Source organism: Xenopus laevis, chromosome 9_10S, assembly GCF_017654675.1.
Source record: "Xenopus laevis strain J_2021 chromosome 9_10S, Xenopus_laevis_v10.1, whole genome shotgun sequence".
NCBI lineage: Eukaryota > Metazoa > Chordata > Amphibia > Anura > Pipidae > Xenopus > Xenopus laevis.
This window is the reverse complement of record NC_054388.1, coordinates 111,954,682-111,976,225: the sequence shown is the minus strand read 5'-3', so window position 1 is coordinate 111,976,225 and position 21,544 is coordinate 111,954,682. Positions and strand designations below refer to the sequence as shown.

General features: G+C 38.7%; 1 protein-coding gene across 1 annotated transcript in view; it reads left to right on the top strand.

The window, feature by feature from the left end:
- Positions 1-6,605: 6,605 nt before the first annotated feature.
- The window catches only part of LOC108702353 (RING finger protein 112), a 38,429-nt gene continuing 23,490 nt past the window's right edge, over positions 6,606-21,544 (top strand). The window contains exons 1-12 of the mRNA XM_041578125.1: positions 6,606-6,616; positions 7,346-7,535; positions 10,331-10,468; positions 11,377-11,481; positions 11,597-11,647; positions 12,982-13,038; positions 13,259-13,345; positions 15,160-15,283; positions 15,393-15,523; positions 15,642-15,695; positions 18,946-19,014; positions 21,131-21,337. Coding sequence (XP_041434059.1) covers positions 6,606-6,616; positions 7,346-7,535; positions 10,331-10,468; positions 11,377-11,481; positions 11,597-11,647; positions 12,982-13,038; positions 13,259-13,345; positions 15,160-15,283; positions 15,393-15,523; positions 15,642-15,695; positions 18,946-19,014; positions 21,131-21,337 — 1,224 coding nt within the window. The remainder of the gene's footprint in view (positions 6,617-7,345; positions 7,536-10,330; positions 10,469-11,376; positions 11,482-11,596; positions 11,648-12,981; positions 13,039-13,258; positions 13,346-15,159; positions 15,284-15,392; positions 15,524-15,641; positions 15,696-18,945; positions 19,015-21,130; positions 21,338-21,544) is intronic.

The following is a 21,544-nucleotide window of genomic DNA, read 5'->3' as shown; positions in this document are numbered from 1 at the left end:
AAGCTCAACTGAGACAGGGACAGGGACTGATGACTGAAACATTTTCTGGAAAGGGCTACATCAGCACTATATGAACACTGGAAAATAAAGAAACATCAGCGTTGGGCATCTCATGGTTGAAAACTGCACCTAATGTAACAAGACTGGGATTAAAAATGTCCTTATTTTTATTGGCAAATCAGATACAAAATAAATCTTGAATCGTTTTGACTGTACTTTATTAAAATGTATATAATTATTGACATTTTGCTAAAAAAGAGAATACAAATGTCTTTTAACATACTGTATGCAGAACTGTGTGTGGGTCCTGCTGAGGCAAAGGGGGGGTTCTCTGTAGATTTTGTTTCTTTATTTTTTGACAGACTGTGGGGTGCAGGGGGGCAAAATATTGGCTTTGATGCTTGGCCTTACTATTAGCCCTTTTATTAGTAGGTGAGTGCCAAAATATTTCTGCACCTCTATCTCTATAAGACTTGTCCTTGTTCCTGGAAATCCAAATACTATATAGCCATACTTGGTGATGCAATTGAGGTCCAGCATTTACTCAATCAGAAAAATATATTGAATCCCTGATATGTAAGCAAGACTCCTTTCTGTGGAATAAAGAAGGTTGACTTTTGCATGCACAATGGGCATCAAGGAATACTAAGGATCTCGGCACATCATTTAACAAATGACAAAGAGCTAACAGGATACTGTTAGGTGCCTGAACCCACATTCATGGATAGAGGAGGGTGTCCCTCCATCACTTGTAGGAGTTCAAGGTTTCCACTTCACGCCTTAACTGCTCTACCTGCTCACATCTAAACTGGGTAACCAAAGGTGAAGGGCGAAGGCAATTCTTCTGAAGTTCCCTATAAAATACTCTAAGCCCAAGTTCTTTTTTATTGGAATAGTGATCGGCGAATTTATTCGCCACGCGCGAATTTGCAGCGAATTTCCGCATTTCGCCGCCGGGATATAAATTCACGAATTTGCCATAAAAATCGCCGGTATCAAAGCTTTATGACAGAATCAACACCTGGGGAAATTTAGACGCTGGCGACGATTAACGGACGCCCATTGACTTTAATGGGCGACAGCATTTCGCAAATTTTTCAGCACAAATTAGAGTAGCGAGTTATTATAGGGAAAGTTGTTTTTCAAGCTCTGATAAATACTGCCTGTTCCCTACACAGTCTCTATAGCACATCCCCTCACTTACAGGCATCTAATGTCAGGGTGTGCCCTGCAAAGTCAGCCCCTAAGTAAACATGGCTGGTTTTATGGCTGCAAGATGGAAACAAATCAAAGTATTTACTGGCCTGTCCAACAAAATGTATTATTTATACACCGGGCCCCCACACACAAACTTTGGACCCCCCCTTCTATCACCTCCATGGGCCCCATGCACCAGACGCAATCTCCCTGCCCCCCCAGCCGCTAGCACAAACCTGGGAGCACAAAGGTTCAGGAGGCCACGGGAAGCAGGTCTGGGCCGGCAGGGCCCACGAGGGCCGGGGGCCAATTGTATTTTTTCCCAGTTTCCCAGTCCGACCCTGGGCTGTACTGTACACGTTTACTCCTTCTATGACACATGACTGGACATCTTCTTAACACTTATCAGAGTTTTGTCTTTTACTCCCAGACTACTTCCTGTTACAGTTCGAGCTGCAGTATTTCTGGTCAGGTGATCTCCGAGGCAGCACACAGACCATCACAAAATGGGAGCTCAAGGGAAAAGATTTAAAAGGACAATAACTATTAAATATATATTCCAGTTTGGTAAGATTCTTTAATATGCCACTTATTATGTTATAAAATAAGTAATCCTTTAAAATAAGTAAATGTAAAATTGATGAGGGTGTCAGAAGAAAGAAAGAGGCTGCTCTGATGTTCTTCTGCTTAGGGAAACAATTATAAACCTCTCTCAAATCTTTCCTAAGCAGAAGAACATCAGCCTCTTTCTTTCTCCTGACAACTTCCTTGACTACTTGGTGGTCAGACTGGTGGGAAACTGACCAGCAGGTGGTGCTGTTGGAACACAATTAATTTCTATTAACAGTACATGTATCCCTTAATATCTTGGAATAAAAACAAAATAAATAATAAATATAAATTACAAAAGTGCTTAGAATATACCCCTCATCAATTTTACATTCACTTATTTTAAAGGTTTACTTTAAAGGTGGCCATAGACCAATAATATCATATGAAAAAATTTTCATACAATATTCAGTGGTTGTATGGTGGGAGACGAGGCGACTGATATCGGCAGAAGACTTGGATATCGGTCGGCTTTGAAGGCACCTGAACATCGGCCATTGTTAGTGTTAAATGGTCAGATACAGGTAGAATTCTATTGTTTCTCCCTGTATATCTAACAATTCAGCTCTACACAAGTGTATTGAAACTATCTTTTCCAGGAAAGATCATAATTGTTATGTATATGGGCACCTTTAGTGGCAGGAGTTGCACCAACAATTTCCTACAATGACCTACCCAGTCCTTCATATATCAAAACAACTTAAACCATTATATTGGATTTATGATATGATGTGCAGAAGAAGTACAGGGAGCCATTTTGAATTCATGAAAAAGACCCAGAAGGTAATTTTACATCATTCCTGGATAGATGGAGAATTAAATATATCACATTATAGCATTTAGCAGCATTTAATTTTGTAATATCTCAGTGGCGTGTAGAAAGCCTGCAAAAAGTACACGTTACTGACTAAATATGTCAATAAGACTTGTAAATCCTTAGCAAGCATGATATACTGGTTATTCCAGGCCATGTTCTGGATACTGGGAATGACTATGCACTAGTTCAGAGGAAACGTGTCACTAGACATGAAAGAGGAGGTGCTTGTATCTTTTTATGTGAAACCATAACTTTCTACAGCACAGCACCGGTTTTCTAAGTTGCCTTGTGTGAATTTAGGATGAACATTTTAGGTTATTTCAAAGTTAAGTATTGGGTGCTGAAGGCTTTGTAGAACTTTGAGTGGGAAGACGTCTCCATTCCTAGATCCACTAATGACTTTGCAATGAGTCCATAATACAGGTATGGGACCTGTTATCCAGAATGCTCAGAACCTGGATAACAGATCTTTCCGTAATTTGGATCATCATAAGGGGCATATTTATCAAGGGTCGAATTTCGAATTGAAAAAAATTCGAAACTCGAATTCAAAAATACCAACCAAAAGGAAGTCGAAGTTTTTTTTGGTCGAATAGGTCCATATTCAGCCAAATTTGAATCGTACGAATTGAAAGAATTTGATGCATTCGATCAAATTTGATTTGAAGTCCACCAATTGACTCCAAATAGGTTTTAAGAGGTCCCCCATAGGCTAAAACCGCAATTTGTCAGGTTTTAGATGGCGATTAGTCGAAGAGACAATACATGATAAATTTTGATATTAGAATTTTTGAATTTTTTTCAAATTCGAATCTAATTTGGACTATTCCCTAGTCGAAGTACACAAGAAATAGCTTGAAATTCGATTTATTCTCATTTGAAAATTCAATTCAACCTTTAATAAATCTGTCCCTACGTCTACTAGAAAATCATATAAACATTAAGAGGCCCATTTATCAAAGGTTGGATTTCAAATTCATGTGAGTTTTTTTAATAAATTCAAATATACTCAAAATTTGATTTGTAGGGGTTTTAAGAAAAAAATCTAATATCTAAAACTCAAATTCTGCCGACCCCAAAACTCAAATCAAATTCGACTAAATTCGAATCTAGTTTCGAGTAATGTCAGGAAGGCTAATAACATCTTCAAATTGGTCAATGGACCTCTCCCATTGATTTATACATGAATTCAACAGGTTTATGGTGGCAAATAGTCAAATTCAAATTATTCCCAGGGTATAGGTTTTAAAAATCTCGAAAATTCTAATTCAAATTCGAATTGAGTTTGGATAATTCACAATTCGAATTCGAGAGTTTTGACCAAAAAAAAATTTGAAAATTAAAATTTGAATTTGAATTTCCAAATCGACCCTTAACAGATCTGCCCCTAAATAAACTAAATAAAATCGGCTGGTTTTGCTTCCAATAAGGATTAATTATATCTTAGTTGGGATTAAGTTCAAGCTACTGTTTTATTATGACACAGAAAAAGGAAATCATTATTAAAAATTTGGATTTGGCTTGGATTTGGATTGGAGTCTATGGGAGGTAGTCTTTCTGTAATTTGGAGCTTTATAGATAACAGGTTTCCGGAAAATGCATCCCAGACCTGTATTGGCTTTAGCTGTCTTTATGGCTTGTCTGGAAACAAAGCTAAGCTGCAGCAGAACACAATTTTTAGAACTAGAACACAAGTGTGACACAACATGGTGGGATTTGTAGTCCAGCAACGAGCAGTGCAGCAGGGTTTAATAAAAGGAACAGAGAGTTTTGTTTCTTGGTGACATCCCAGGCTGAACAACCCCTTTAATGTTTAACAAGGGCTGAACAATTACTCCTGAAAACTGAAGTCTTCTCTTCTTTACAGATAAATGAAAACATAATCATTACTTTGTGGTCATAAAACAGCAGTTGACGTATTTCAGTTATCTTTAGACAAATGAAGACACTGGGAGAGGAGAGTCCAGCTCATTCTGGAAAGAGAGACTGAAAGGGAATCAGCTGAAACTACAAGTAAGTGTGTAAGTGTAAGTAACCCCAGACCCCTCTCCTATTCACAGTCCAGCCTCTCATTCAAATCAATGCTAGGGGAATTTGGACTCTACCAACCAGTTGGCTGAAATGACAAACTGGAGAGATGCTGAATAAAAAGCTAAATAACTAGAAAACCACACATGAAGAGATATATTTCAGTGCACAAAGGGCAGTAGTAGTTAAGGATGAGCAGCAAAGGGAACGATCCTGGAAGAAGAATTCAGCAGTGCCAGTGTTTCTAGTTTCACATTCCATTCTCTGGAAACCCAACTTCCAGGCACAGACCTCAGGAATCAGGATGAGATGTTATGGGTGAACAGTGTCCACTTTGGATCAAAGAGGAAGGTCGGGGAATCAGGAAAAGCTGCTTTGGGTTACTTGGTTTATCTCTCCACCTTTCCAGAAATGTCTTTATGGTCTTTTATCAATAAGTTTTGTGTTCACAGTTCGCAAGAGGGTCCTTCTTTATTATCTTGTACTCATTTTTATCCACCACAACAGGGTCTTCAAATCTCGCCAGCGCTTATTTGTGCCCTGGGAACCCCTGGAACTATAGCAGGGTGACTGTTACCCCAATGTTTCTATATATCTGTAACCTTGTTATGAGCTAAGGGGGCCCAGTCTGAAGGCCAGTTAGGGGAAGATTTGGGGTGAGTGATTATTTGTACCCTGGATACCCCTGGAACTATAGCAGGGTGACTGTTACCCCAATGTTTCTATATATCTGTAACCTTGTTATGAGCTAAGGGGGCCCAGTCTGAAGGTCAGTTAGGGGGGGATTTGGGGTGAGTGCTTATTTGTACCCTGGGTACCCCTGGAACTATAGCAGGGTGACTGTTACCCCAATGTTTCTATATATCTGTAACCTTGTTATGAGCTAAGGGGGCCCAGTCTGAAGGTCAGTTAGGGGGAGATTTGGGGTGAGTGTTTATTTGTACCCTGGGTACCCCTGGAACTATAGCAGGGTGACACCCCAATGTTTCTATATATCTGTAACCTTGTTATGAGCTAAGGGGGCCCAGTCTGAAGGCCAGTTAGGGGGAGATTTGGGGTGAGTGTTTATTTGTACCCTGGGTACCCCTGGAACTATAGCAGGGTGACTGAGAGTGAGCATTTAAAACCTAATTGTTGGTTTTGCCTTAACTAAGTTCTTAGCCTCTCCCAGCCATTTGAACATTTTGTGCTCTTTCTCTTAAGGTGCATTGTTGGGAAGGACTTTTAGTTTAGGGCAACTTAACCTTTTCAATTGACGCTGGAATTATTGAAGTAGAATTCCACTTCTGTAAAAAGATACGCCTAATAAATAAAAATGAATATGTTTCTTAATATAAGTTAGGGTTGAATCAAGGGTTGTCACCTGTACAGTTTTGACCCAGACAGTTCCATTTTTTCAAGTTAGGAATACAGGATTCCCTAAGATTGATGTGGTGATTGGCCAATCGCTGGTTGCCACATCATAACTCTGCCCCTGAAACATCATCAGCCCCCCCCCCCGCACAGAGTTAAGCATGGTGAAAGGTGGCAACCCTAAGATTTCAAGGCCAAAACTTTCACTAAAAGTTGGTTCACCCCTGAAAGCCATACTTTCTAAATGGATTAATATCCATTATGCACCAAAACTCCTTATGCACCAAGATCAAACAACCTAAAAATGAATGGCAGTGATCTAGTTAAAAGTTTTATACCCAAAGGACACACATTTATCCATACATAAGGTCAAGACCATTCAACCTTTACCCAATTAGATAAGAATCTTGTAGATCAGGATACTAATAAGTGTATTAATCAATGTGTTTTTATCTGCATGGCTATTTGTAGCACCTTAAACCAAAAAAAGTAAAATACCAGTTATATAGAGTAAAATGAGCCTTGGGTGGGAAATATATAAAACAAGGCTGATAAGTCCTTTCTTGCAGGAGAAATTCCAGAGTTGCAAGGAGAAGCTCATATGGATTCCAGGTAACTATTGCTTTGTGCCCAAGTGAATGTTTAAAGGAAAAGTAAACTTTTAAAATAAAGGGTGCTGTTCTAAGCACTTTTGTCCTTTACATTCATTATTTATTTATTTTTCATTCCAAGATATTAAGGGATACATGTACTGTTAATAGGAATGAATTTTGTTACAACAGCGCCACCTGCTGGTCAGTTTCCCACCAGTCTCCTGACAACTTCCTTGACTACTTGCTGGTCAGACTGGTATGAAACTGGTGGTGTTGTAACAAAATTCATTCATATTAACAGTACATGTGTCCCTTAATATCTCAGAATAGAAAATAAATAAATAATGAATGTAAATGACAAAAGTGCTTGGAATAGCCCCTCGTCAATTTTACATTCACTTATTTTAAAGGTTTATTTATCTTTTAAGGAATTAGTCTTGGTGAAGTTTCACTACCTGTGGTCAGGGAAGAGAGGATACAGGTGCAATTTCTGCTCCAAGTCAGGACTTGCTCCTCTGTCTGTTCTACAAGTTCATTTGTTCATGCCTTTCTAAAGCTTTCCATGATGCAATAAATAGGAGCCCCTACAAGGCCCTGACTGTTCTCCTTGCAGCAAGCTAAACTTGGACTTGGAAGCCTTCTGCAAACTGTATCATAGTGTTCTCAATCATCCAACCCACTAAAACATGTTTAAATTCCTATGAATGATTGCATATTAATGTTACTGATTTCTCATTCCTGTGCCAAGAAACCAACCCATCCAACTGGTACACACAGATGAATCTGGGCAACTGCAACTAAATGAATCTGCTGTACAGACCTGTTTTCTGGATGGAGAGATATCAGATTACCCTCTGTGTCTAATATGTGTGATCGGAGAGAAACGTCGGGGCAAATCCTTCCTCATGAACTACATACTCAGGGCTCTGTCCTGCCAGGTGAGAGGATCTTATAGGAAACAATAGACTGTAGGGTGAAATACACTTTGGCTATCTAGAACCAGCTGTCAGTTGTTCTTGTCAAACTGGATGGAGGTAAGAGAAGTCCATAGTGCAGTTAAATGGCATTTAGTTGCCCATTAACTTATGCTAATCTTTTCTATACTTTTGTGTTAGCACTTGCCATAAATATAGCTGGAGCTGTTTCAAAAACTCACAGAACAACAATTCCCAAATGTCGATCAACTGTCAGTGATCCTCCTGCAGCTATATAGAGAGCACTAGAGAGCCAGAAGTGGGATAGTGTTAAGGAAAAGCCCTAAATTAGCTGTCAGTTGTAACCGGATTAGACAATAGGAAAGCTCTTTTTTCCTTTGTAGTAGAGAATATATTTTATTTATATCATTTATTACTATTATTTAGTGTTTTATGCACCCAAAGGGTGATGTGTTGGAGACTGCCACAAAACAGCGACACCCTAAACTGTGTAAACAGGGTTTACACAGGGGTTTTATTGCACCAGGGTATAAAATTGTGAGAAACAGGAACAAGTGAGAGACCCACAAGTTGATCACTGAAATCCCATACAGAAAAAAGCTTGGCTAAAGATTCCCCTAGTGGCAAACCAGAGGTTACAAAACTAAGTCCTCCTTATTCAGTCCAAGGTCAAGTTCCTTCTATACAGGTAGAAGGTCAGAGTCTCATCAGTCCACACAATAAGGCACAGTCCAGCATACACATTTTCTCCAGGCAACTCCACAAATAAAGGCACAGGATTCCTTTAGGTACCTCTATAGCATAACGATACCTTTAGCTTGTTTTTATTTCCACCAATAAGGGGCAGGAGAAGCTTCACGTGTAACTTACTCAGATCCTACTGCTGCAACAACAACAACCCCTACTTCTCAAATGTAGAAAAGGGAATTTTTCCAGACCCCTGGGATTAACTAATATGTCCACTATGTAGCTTTAATCAGGGTGGGAGCTGGGTACTGTAATGTGCCTTTCACTGTCTTTTCTACACTGAAAAGGGGGGAATTATGGGAAAAAGGTGCAAGCACATTCCAATAGTCAAACCACATGCCCTTTTGTCACAATTTTTAGCATATTCATCTGGCCAGAGGGCAACTGCAATTTACAAAGAATATAGTATGTACACCAGAGACAATAAATGGCAACCTTCTTAGTGATAAAAAGAGATCTCAACTTAGAACTAGGGATGTAGCGAACTGCCGATTTGGTGTTCGCGAACGCCGTTCGCGAACACCGGCAAAAAATGCGAACGTTCGCGGACAGTTCGCGAACTTCGAACACCCGCTAAAATCGTTCGAATCGAACGATCGAAGGATTTTAATCGTTCGATCGAAGGATTTTCATTCGAATCGAACGATCGAAGCCATTCGATCGAAGGATTTTCATTCGATCGAAAGCTTACAATCGTTCGAACGAACGGAAATCGTTCAATTTTTAGCGGTTGAAGGAATTTGAATGGTCGAACGACTTGTATTCGAATCGAACGCGAACTCAAAATGCGAACGTTCCCAAACGTTCGCGAACATTCGGCGGACGCGAACGGTCGAAGTTCGCGCGAACTAGTTCGCGGGCGAACAGTTCGCTACATCCCTACTTAGAACAGGCTTCCAGTACTTTTTGGTTTGCTCTAACAAATCACAGCTAACACCACTGAACCTAGTGTTTCAAAAATATCAAAACACGTTTTTTGCATTACTGGATAAAATCATATGGGGATTTTTGCCCCAGCCCATTAGGCAAACAGGGCCAGAAGGTGTATAGGCAAAACATCATGCTCGAAGTTCAGAGTTTGTGCTGTCAATATAATAAAGACAACCCGGTCAACATCAAAGTACTACTTGTGTAGCAAAGCCCTTTACAGTTAAATTAAATCTGCAGCTCATACTCAGTAAACATTATAAACATTACAAGTCCTAGATCAGTGATCCCCAACCAGTGGCTCATGAGAAACATGTTGCTCGTCAACCCCTTAGATGTTGCTCCCAGTGTCCTTAAAGCAGGTGCTTATTCTTGAATTCCTGGCTTGGAAGCAAATTCGGGTGCATAAAAACCATGTGTACTAAAAACAGAGTCTCCCCAGGAATGTTGCTCAACATTTGAATATGGCTCACAGGTAGGGACCCCTGTCCTAGATGGATTTCAAACCTATTCTTTATTTACACTAAGTGTTGAACTGGGCCACCTACCTTGGTCCCTGTTCCCCGAACAGGAAAACAGTTACACACGAGAGGCCAGATGGGGGTTGTGGCTGGGGCAGGGGGGCCTGGGGTGTCTTTGCCGCAGGGGTGGGGAGCCCAGGGAGGGTTGTGGAGGTCCCTGAAGTAGAAGCTCCGGTGGGCCAGACCCTTTTTACAGTAGCTTGCTAGGTAATGATTGGAAATTGTGTACAAACTATGGCATGTTTGAACCTGCAGTCATAATCAATGGCTCATTGCAGTTGCATAGATAAGTTCAGCATATATTTGCTCTTTGCTGATCTTGGAATATCATTCCTCTCCCTGGCTTTGTGTATTGTCCAACCAGATTCAGGATAAAATTTGGAGGTCTCTCATCAGCACTTGAGGAATTGTTTGCTTTTGGGTGAGAAGTAGTAATTTACAAATATAATATCTCCAATTTGTCCCAGAATTTATGACCACTCAATTAAGTATTTATTTACTAGCTTCTTTAATTATTGAGTGTTGTGTGTTGCTACAATTGATTTGTTTTTTTTGGAGCTGAGTAGAGAGAGAGAGAGACAAGTTTTATTATTTTTTATATAGGAGAACGGTCATCCACTCAGTCTGGGGGAAGATGATGATCCTCTCAGTGGATTTGAGTGGAGACATGGAGACAGCAGCACAACCAAGGGGATCTGGATCTGGAGCAAGCCCTTCATTATAGAGCGTAACAAAGAAAAGGTGAGTGTGATTACCTGTATATATATATTGGTGATTTAAAATCCGGAGTGCTGGTCCCTCTTGAATGATTCCATATGTACTTTTGACCAAGCACCCACTACAAGGAAACTTTGGCGGGTACGAGTGCGGGTACTTTCTAAACAAATATATATATATACATCTCCAGAAGCACAGAAGCAATTTTCTTTATAATCTTCACTGAATTCAAATCTTTTGGTGTTTCCATTTTGTTTTCCATTTTTGATTTGGCGTTTCCATCTTTTAAATCTTGTCTCCTATTTCATCTGGTTAGACTAGGCAGAAACGTTTTTGTCAAGTTTTTAAAATTTATTTAACAAAAAAATACGTATCATGATGTAGATATTTGCAACCCAAGGCAATTTACCTTTGGTCTTTATTTTTTTATTCTTGCATTTTTTTAAGCCCTCAGGTTTTTAAGTTTTTTTTTTTAATCTGGTTGCAAGACTCCCATTAGCCTAGAGACAGGGGTTTGTACATGTCAGACTAGAAGATGAATAGGACAGGGCTTAAAAAGAAAGATAAGTAATACAAAATCAATAATAAAAAACACACAACAATATGAGAATGCCTAATTGTTTCAGAATATTTAGATCATACTAAGGGCCTGATTTATCAGTGTTTAGTAGTTAAATTAAAACTACATTAGAAACACAAGTAAGGGTTTCAATCTCAACAACTATGAGGTATATATTCAAATGTAATCAGTAAAATATATTAGAAGAATTTAGATTTTAGTGTATGCTTTGGGCACATACACTCTCCTCCATGTTTACAGAGCAAACATCTTTCTCAAACACACCCCAGACTCATATGTCCTCATTCAAAATCAAATAAGATCTTTAGGCATGGCATCTACCCTTGTTCCATGACTTGACCTTTGTTCTCAGATGGCCGTGTTTGTCCTGGATACAGAGGGATCCCTGGATATTCGAAGTCCAAGAGACATTTGCTTGAAGTTGTCTGCCTTATCCATGATCCTCAGTTCCTACCTGGTAGGTCACAACCCATGTAGCAAAAAAAATATATATATTTCAGATTTGTCTGCAATGAAATATAATTATTCCAGTTCTAAATGTTATGATATTGTTTTGTTGTTTAAATTTCCAGATTTTCAATGTGAACTCAAATTTGAAAACAACAGAAATGGACTATCTTGAGGTAATTAAAGGACTATGGAGTTAGTAGATGGAAATTAGTAGTGGAGAAAAGGGAATGAGGAGCTGACAGAGTAGACATGTGCTACATTTGTTCCACTGATGTTGTGTTGTCTGCACCAAGTGTGTCAAATGGGTCAAGAAAAACCTCCCCCTCTGCAGGAACATAAAACATAACTTGAAACATAACTTAGTTCCACACCCAGTAACAGATAGCAAGGCCTCATTGTTCTCTGTACTTGCTGCTGTGGGAAAGAAGGTGCAGGTATCACATGAATTGAATACGTTCTTGTGTTGGAAGCAGCTCATTCAACTGCTTCATATTTGCAATCTGAAATTACACTTTGCACACTGCACTTAAACTCATAAAAAAGCCCTATAGAATAATCAGAAAAATCAGCTCCCTAATCTATTGACCCTAGTCTATTGATTAACCTTTGTGCAAAGTAGAGTTCCATAAAATGATTTAAAATGAGTCATTTTAGACCAATGATCCCCAACCAGTAGCTTGTGAGCAACTTGTTACTCACCAACACCTTGGATGTTGCTCTCAGTGGCCTCAAAGCAAGAGTTTATTTTTGAATTCCAGGCTTGGAGGCAAGTTTTGGTTGGATAAAAACCAGGTGTACTGCCAAAAGACCCTCCTATATGGCAATTCACAGAGGTGCTGCCAAATAGTCAATCACAGCCCTAATAGGGCACCCCAGGAACATTTTGCATGCTTGTGTTGCTTCCCAACTCATCTTACATCTGAATGTTGCTCCCAGATAAAAAAAAGGTTGGAGACTCCTGATTTAGACCAACTCCTTAATAGCCTTATGACTATTATCTATTGGGATTACTATTAACTATTACTATTAACTATTGGGCCGGTCAATAGTTGGGGCAGATACATGGCTAGGGAGATCTGAGACCAAGGAAGAATGTTAGTTTACTTTCCTTGCTACTCTTGAAAGTCCAGCTTGATGGTTAATTAGGGGGAGATTTGGGAGATGTTTGCTGTTCTTGGGGCTCATGGGGCAGTGGCTGCTATGCTATCAGCTAAAGGGTTAAACTACAGAGAAATATCCACAAATGAAATAGCTAAACTATATGAAGTTAAGATTTTGCTCCAGTAATGCCTTGGGTTACAGGCGCCTATTCCTAGACCTTCAGCTAAAGGGACCATGGTAAAAAAAATAAGGAAAGGCTAACATATAATAATCACAGTTTATTCTTCTGCAAACAGGTCCAAGATAGCCTTATGCCAACCTTAAATTGTTCTTTGAACTGTAGACATCTTATAAATGAACTGCTGCGTGACTCATACCTACATCACTTTTATGCTTCTGTTTACAGATGTATCTAGATGTTGCTCAGTATATTGGAAGATCGTTTGATCTGCTGGCCTTACAGGTATGTGAACTATTGTGTCAGTCTGCTTCCATTACAAAAGTCCAAGGTAGGAAGCACCATTTTTGCCACCTTAAACCCACGATTTAAGCTTAAATGATACAGTTATTCCAAAAGAACGTTCTCCCAACACCCCATCAGATTCACTTGCATCTATCTCCATAGTCAATTGCCTATATGTATGTATATATTATATTATATTATGCCATGTTTTGTGTTATAGCACCTCGATATCCTGATACGTGACTGGCAGGATTTTAAGAACTGTGGAAAAGAAGACGCCCGAGCTTATATATTTCAAGAGACTGAGGTATAAGGTTATATATCAACACTGCATCATCAGTTGATGTCCAATAGTTGCAACATGCTGTGGGTGTAATAATCACATACACTGTAGCTGTGAGGGTTTAGAGATAATATTGTCAAATATTGCGAGAACTTACTGATTCATAAGAGTAGGACTGTGGCATGTCCAAGCATTTGTCCTACAACCCAGGTACCCACCAATGTGGTTGGATCTAAATGCAGAGCTGTACCTTAGGGTTGAATAATAAGTTCTGGGTTAAAACAATACACACATCAATGGGGGGGGGGGGATCAGGTTTGGAAAACAAAAGTCCAAGCAATGTGATGTGATTATTATAAATCCTCTTTAGAACGGTCCAAGTATAGACTGGAGATAAAACTCTTAGCTGTAAATAATAAAATGTTATAAAAGCAGTGACGAAAAGACCCCAACTCTGTGATATAACTCCTAAGGCACACATTTATTTATAGGGCTTAAAACATCAGGATATTCGAAAACAATAAGAATGATGAGTTTTATTGCATCTGTTGGAGAATGGCATTCATTGTTTACAGGCTGAGATAAGACCATGGAGGGAGAAAGGTTTTATTGACCAGAAGAAGAGCTACTGGGGCCAGCAAAAAAAAAATTATGATAAATTATGACTTTTTAAACTCATAATTACAACTTTTAGGGGCAGATTCACTAACTTCGAGTGAAGGATTCGAATGAAAAAAAATTCGAATTTCGAAGTATTTTTTGGGTACTTCGACCATCGAATTGGTTCGAATTCGATCGACCCCCTAGTTCGGCAGCTAAAAGCTACCGAACTCAATGTTAGCCTATGGGGAAGGTCCCCATAGGCTTGCCTGTGATTTTTTGATCGAAGGATTTTCCTTCGATCGTTGGATTAAAATCCTTCGAATCGTTCGATTCGAAGGATTTAATCGTTCGATCGAACGAAAAATCCTTCGATCGTTCGATCGCAGGATTTGCACAAAATCGTTCGACTTCGATATTCGAAGTCGAACGATTTTAGTTCACAGTCGAATATCGAGGGTTAATTAACCCTCGATATTCGACCCATAGTGAATCTGCCCCTTAATCTCATAATTATGACTTTTAAATTTATAATGTTAAAAGTCATAATTTTACATTTTTAAAGTCATAGTTATGAGATGTATTGGGTTATGTAATAAAAGGCACTAAGTTTGCCCAGGTGCAGTAACCTATAGCAAGCAATCAGCAGGTAATATTTACTGGTCACGTGTTTAAAAGCAAACATCTTATTGGTTGCTATTAGTTACTGCTCCTGGGCAAACGTAGTGCCTTATATTACATATGGGGGTAAATGTCATCATTATGAAATTAAAAAGTCAGAATTTATCAGAATTTATTTTTGTTTGCTGGCCCCAGTGCTCTTCCGTAGCTACACAATAAGTGAGCTGGAAAAGTTGATCTATATAAGGAAGAGATAACATTAGTTTGGTTTGTGAATTTACTGGAGCAGGAGACAAAATCAATCTGATCATTCTTTCATCTTCATGCCTTCAACTGCCCGACAGCCTGGCCCTTCCACTCTCCTCCAATCCATTTTGGGACCAGATGGAAAACATATAACACCCATACAAGGAAAAAGTGGAAAAAAGGAATGGATGTTCAAGGCATTAGAAGGGCACATTAAGCCATTGCCAATGATGCTCAGGTAGTGATGGATGAGAGAGGCCATCAGAATGCAGCATTGTTTGCTGACAAACTTTCTACACATTTGCTCAATAATTAATTACTATTCTGTCATTCCCTTAACTTCCACCTTACATTTTCTTGCTCTTGTTCAGAAGCTGCTAAATGGATCTTCGTACAGATTGGTGTCAGAGACCCTGAGAGGCCCATTAGCAGACTGCTCGCTCCTGCCCAACCCAGGGAGAGGTCTCCTGGTTGATAGTCAAGGGAAGTTATCAGGTAACATCCAACCCTTGAAACTGTTTTTTTTTTGTTTTTTTTCGTTCCATTAACCACAATCACAATTATCCACTATTTGTTTTAATGATTTCCTTCTTCTCTATGGCAGATATGGAAGAGGATTTCAGGAATCTTCTAACAACCTACATATTCACCCTGGTGGGAGACATTTGGTTGCACAAAAAAACCAACAGACAAAGGGAAAATGTGACGTGTGCTCAACTGGTAAAAATATTAAAGGTCTGTGACATTATATTTGTGTCTTTCAAAGCTTCTCATTGAAAAAAAAAATATTATGCATTCGAATTTTGCAAAAACACAACAGCTTGATCCACTGAGCATGTTCATTTCTTTACAGAGAGTTGTAAACGTTTTGCAGAGTGCACCATACAGCTTTGCCTCCCCATTGCAGGTAAGTATCTAAATGCCTTCCTATGCTTTAAAACCTCAGAACACAAGGCTGCAGGCTGAGTTATACAGGGAACTCTGAGTATCACTCATGTATTATAAGGGATAATGTACCCCCTACTGTAAATGATAAGAATATTAGAAGTCACTGAGGGGTTGTTCAGTGACCATATAAAGGCACAAGGCTGCAGGCTGAGTTATACAGGGAACTCTGAGTATCACTCATGTATTATAAGGGATAATGTACCCCCTACTGTAAATGATAAGGATATTAGAAGTCACTGAGGGGTTGTTCTGTGACCATATAAAGACACAAGGCTGCAGGCTGAGTTATACAGGGAACTCTGAGTATCACTCATGTATTATAAGGGATAATGTACCCCCTACTGTAAATGATAAGGATATTAGAAGTCACTGAGGGGTTGTTCTGTGACCATATAAAGGCACAAGGCTGCAGGCTGAGTTATACAGGGAACTCTGAGTATCACTCATGTATTATAAGGGATAATGTACCCCCTACTGTAAATGATAAGGATATTAGAAGTCACTGAGGGGTTGTTCTGTGACCATATAAAGGCACAAGGCTGCAGGCTGAGTTATACAGGGAACTCTGAGTATCACTCATGTATTATAAGGGATAATGTACCCCCTACTGTAAATGATAAGGATATTAGAAGTCACTGAGGGGTTGTTCTGTGACCATATAAAGGCACAAGGCTGCAGGCTGAGTTATACAGGGAACTCTAAGTATCACTCATGTATTATAAGGGATAATGTACCCCCTACTGTAAATGATAAGGGTATTAGAAGTCACTGAGGGGTTGTTCTGTGACCATATAAAGGCACAAGGCTGTAGGCTGAGTTATACAGGGAACTCTGAGTATCACTCATGTATTATAAGGGAAAATGTACCCCCTACTGTAAATGATAAGGATATTAGAAGTCACTGAGGGGTTGTTCTGTGACCATATAAAGGCACAAGGCTGCAGGCTGAGTTATACAGGGAACTCTGAGTATCACTCATGTATTATAAGGGATAATGTACCCCCTACTGTAAATGATAAGGATATTAGAAGTCACTGAGGGGTTGTTCTGTGACCATATAAAGGCACAAGGCTGCAGGCTGAGTTATACAGGGAACTCTGAGTATCACTCATGTATTATAAGGGATAATGTACCCCCTACTGTAAATGATAAGGATATTAGAAGTCACTGAGGGGTTGTTCTGTGACCATATAAAGACACAAGGCTGCAGGCTGAGTTATACAGGGAACTCTGAGTATCACTCATGTATTATAAGGGATAATGTACCCCCTACTGTAAATGATAAGGATATTAGAAGTCACTGAGGGGTTGTTCTGTGACCATATAAAGACACAAGGCTGCAGGCTGAGTTATACAGGGAACTCTGAGTATCACCCAAGTACCACTTATAAGGATATATTTTAAAATCTAAAGGGAGGCCTCTTGTGCATTGATATTTTCTATGGGAAAATGATCCTCTGATATGTTTAATGTCCTTGTACTTGAAAGTAATGTTTCTTCAGAGAAAACAACAGTTCTTTATTTGCTTTAGTAGCAACTGAGCGCCTAAACTGACAAAACTTGTTATCCACAAAAATCCCCAGATCCTCCTCAATAACAACTAATTCGCTACCATTTAATGTTTAACTTGTATTTATATTATTTCTACCAATAATAGAAAACAGTACTTGCAATGCCCAACACCAGGTCATTAAAGACACAGTAACACCAAAAAATGCAGTGTTTTACAGTAATGACAATATAATGTACTGTTACCTTGCACTGGTAAAAGCTGTGTGTTTGCTTCAGAAACTCTACTATAGTTTATATAAACAAGCGGCTGTGTGATCACGAGGGCAGCCATTCAAAGGAGAAAAAGGAGAAAAGGCACAGGATACACAGCAGATAGCAGATAAGTTCTGTAGTATACAATGGGATTCTTCAGAATCTGTATCTGTTATCTACTGTGTATCCTGTTGAATGGCACTAAGCAGCTAGTTTATATAAACTAGTTGTGTTCCTGAAGCAAAAACACCCGTTTTACCAGTGCAGGGTAACAGTACATTATATTATCATTCCTTTAACACTTTAATTTGTTGGTGTTACTGTTCCTTTAATAAACAAGTAGAAAAGCAAGGGACCTAGTACAGAGCCCTGCGGTACTCCACTAACAACACTGGTCCAATTAGAAAATGTTCCATTTACCACCACTCTTTCTAATCTATCCTTTGTTTCAATGTATAGTAGTGAAAGTTAATGTGTAAGTCAATCAGTAGTGACTAAAATAAGTGATGGTTGGAATCTTAACACCTTAACGTGATTGATAACCTTTAAAAGCAAAAGAAGTGATTAGTGGTCTTCCAAATGCAATTTTGGGTTCACTATCCTGATTGAATACTTCAGGCTGTGGTTTAGGGAATAAAAGTTTTTGGTAACTCTAGCCACCATCTATTCACACATGAAAGAATAACAGTCACAAGGGAGATCCTTTGATTGGCTTGGCTACTTTCAAATAGGCTTGCAATCCATTAAAGGATAAGTAAACCTTTAAAATAAGTGAATGTAAAATTGATGAGGGGGCTAGTCAAAGCACTTTTGTCATTTACATTTATTATTTCATTATTTTTAATTTCAAGATATTAAGGGATACATGTACTGTTAATATGAATGAATTTTATTCCAACAGCGCCACCTGCTGGTCAGTTTCCCACCAGTCTGACCACCAAGTAGTCAAGGAAGTTGTCAGGAGAAAGTTGTCATGCTTAGGAAAATAAAATAAATAATTAGAAACCTTTCTCAAATCTTTCCTAAGCAGAAGAACATCAGAGCAGCCTCTTTCTTTCTCCTGACAACTTCCTTGACTACTTGCTGGTCAGACTGGTGGGAAACTGACCAGCAGGTGGCGCTGTTGTAACAAAATTCATTCATATTAAAAGCACATGTATCCCTTAATATCTTGGAATAAAAAGAAAATAAATAATGAATGTAAATGAAAAAAGTGCTTAGAATAACACTCTCATCAATTTTACGTTCACTTATTTTAAAGGTTTACTTATCCTTTAAAGGATAGCTTAATAAATCTAATATTAAGATCTAATCATTTATCATGATTTATGACCATCAGAATTGTACTCACTAAGGCTTTTAGGACCGTCCCTCATTTTTCAGGCTGGTAAACCAGCAAATTCTGTGAACATGTTTTCAGAGAATTTCATTTTTATTTTACACAGATGTATCGTGCCTTTGAAAATCAAAAAAAAATTGAATCATTAAAGAAGAACTTCCGAACTTTTAAACAGGTGAGTTAATGTCTCTTAAATGCTTAGTTCTTGTAGTTCTTGTTTCTATTCACAGCATCTTGTTCATTTTTATGTTCTGTATTTCATGCACCTACTCCTGTGTGTAAAAACAAGGTGAGGTTCCAGGAGTATGCCCAAAAAAGCCAGGCAGATCCCACGCCCACTATGCATGTTTGCCCAATGTCAGTGTCCTTGACTTTTGATCTTTTGTATATCCATTTTTCTTATCAGAATTCATTTTCAGGTTGTTTTCACATTTTTAAATGTTTCCATGAGCCAAGTATTCGCCAAGCAGGCTGCCAGGCCCCTCAGGATCACTGCTAAAAGCCTGACTCAGTTAATTGAAGGTTAGAGGATTGTGTAGACTGGTGAATACTTGGGTCAAACTGTGTTCTTAAAGGACCAGTAACATCAAAAAACTTTTTTAAAACAAATTCTATAGTATACATTAAAAAAAAAACACCAAGTCAAATTAAACTTTTAAATCGCAAAGTCTTTGTTAAGAAATAACTTACTGAAACTCTGCTTGCGCTCCTCTTCAGAAACCAATTGGGCAATCCATTGTGTGGTGCTCGATTTCTCCTCCCTGCCTGCCTTATAGGAGATAGACAGGGACGAGAAATTGAGCGCCGCACGATGGGTTGTCGATGTGTCGCCTTTTCTGAAGAGGAGCGGCAGCGGAGTTTCGGTAAGTTATTTAATAAAGGCTTTGCGATTTTAACGTTTAATTTGTGTTGGTGTTTTTTTTTCAAGGTATACTAACAAATGTTTTTTAATGTTTTTTATGTTACTGGTCCTTTAAAGGATAAGCAAACCTTTAAAATAAGTGAATGTAAAATTGATGAGAGTGCTATTCTAAGAACTCTTGCAATATACATTCATTATTTATTTTGTTTTTATTCCAAGATATTAAGGGATACATGTACTGTTAATATGAATGGATTTTGTTCCAACAGCGCCACCTGCTGGTCAGTTTCCCACCAGTCTGACCAGCAAGTAGTCAAGGAAGTTGTCAGGAGAAAGAAAGAGGCTGCTCTGATGTTCTTCTGCTTAGGAAAATAATTAGAAACCTTTCTCACATCTTTCCTAAGCAGAAGAACATCAGAGCAGCCTCTTTCTTTCTCCTGACAACTTCCTTGACTACTTGGTGGTCAGACTGGTGGGAAACTGACCAGCAGTTGGCGCTGTTCTAACAAAATTCATTCATATTAACAGCACATGTATCCCTTAATATCTTGGAATAAAAACAAAATAAATAATGAATGTAAATGACAAAAGTGCTTAGAAAAGAACCGTCATCAATTTTACATTCACTTATTTTAAAGGTTAACTTTTCCTTTAACATTTATCATAAGTAAGGTAGCCCAGATCTAGCAGTCCAGCAATATACATGTTTTCTGTAATAATGAGGCCTCATTTTGAATGTGGTAGGTGCATTTACATTTTGGGGAACTCATGAAAGGCTTCAAGACTTTTGTATGTACAGAGAGAACAATTTGATCACTAACATCTAGGGAACTGAAAGAGTTAAGGATGGAAGAATTTTTTTGGCAGAAATATCCAGGACAGTACTACGTGACACAACATGAAGGGAACATATGACATGAGAACATACAGGATTAAAAGGAAGTTACCAGTGGGAGAGCATAGAGATATTTCTTGACAGCACAGAAAAACAAAGAACTGCTCTTATAGCCAAGCAGGGGATTCTGCCTTAAGGCCAGGGTACTAGTGACCAATGCTTCCTTGAGAACAGAAATCATTCATGTATACACAGAATTTTGTCCTCTTTCAGTGCCATGGAGTAACTTGACTTTTTATTGTTAACTACTTGCTTGTAGTACATAATAAAGATAATTCAGGAATGTTCTATGAGGTAATATGGTATATCTGTGAGTCTTTATTAGGAACAGCCATACAGTATTATTTTAATAAACTTGCCACTGAAATATTTGTATATACTTTATATATGCAACAAGAGAACAGAGATCCAGGTACATCACTGTCTCCTCACTCCACGTCTGAACTTTTCTAATAAGAATCTTATTATGATAACGACAAGGTAAGGGAACTCACTAACTAGAGTTAATTTAACATTAGAGCTTTACAATTTCAGTCAATAGAAGCAGATTCTCTAATCACGGAACAGAATGTGAGTCCAGCTCAAATGGAGACCAGCATCAGTGATAAGGCAGACGAACTCCTACAGAGATCTAGGCAATTCTTTAAAGGGGATGATGCCCAAGAAAAAGAAAGGCTTTTAAATGAACTGGAATCCTACTTACTAGAAGAGCAGCAAGAGTTTTGTGAAGCCTACTCCAAGGTACAACATTAAAATGGAGCAATGGTTAAGGGTGCAAAGTTGTGTGTGGTCTGGAACTGGTTTAAAGGTTGCCCCCCAGTGCCTAGTGAAGGGCTACAGACCTACTTAAGGTATAATGGAAAGTGATGAAATGTTGAAATAGGTGCCACTTATTTCAATTTAGTACTGGGTTCTGGGTTGCCTCAGAGGGTAGAGAAGTATTATCCT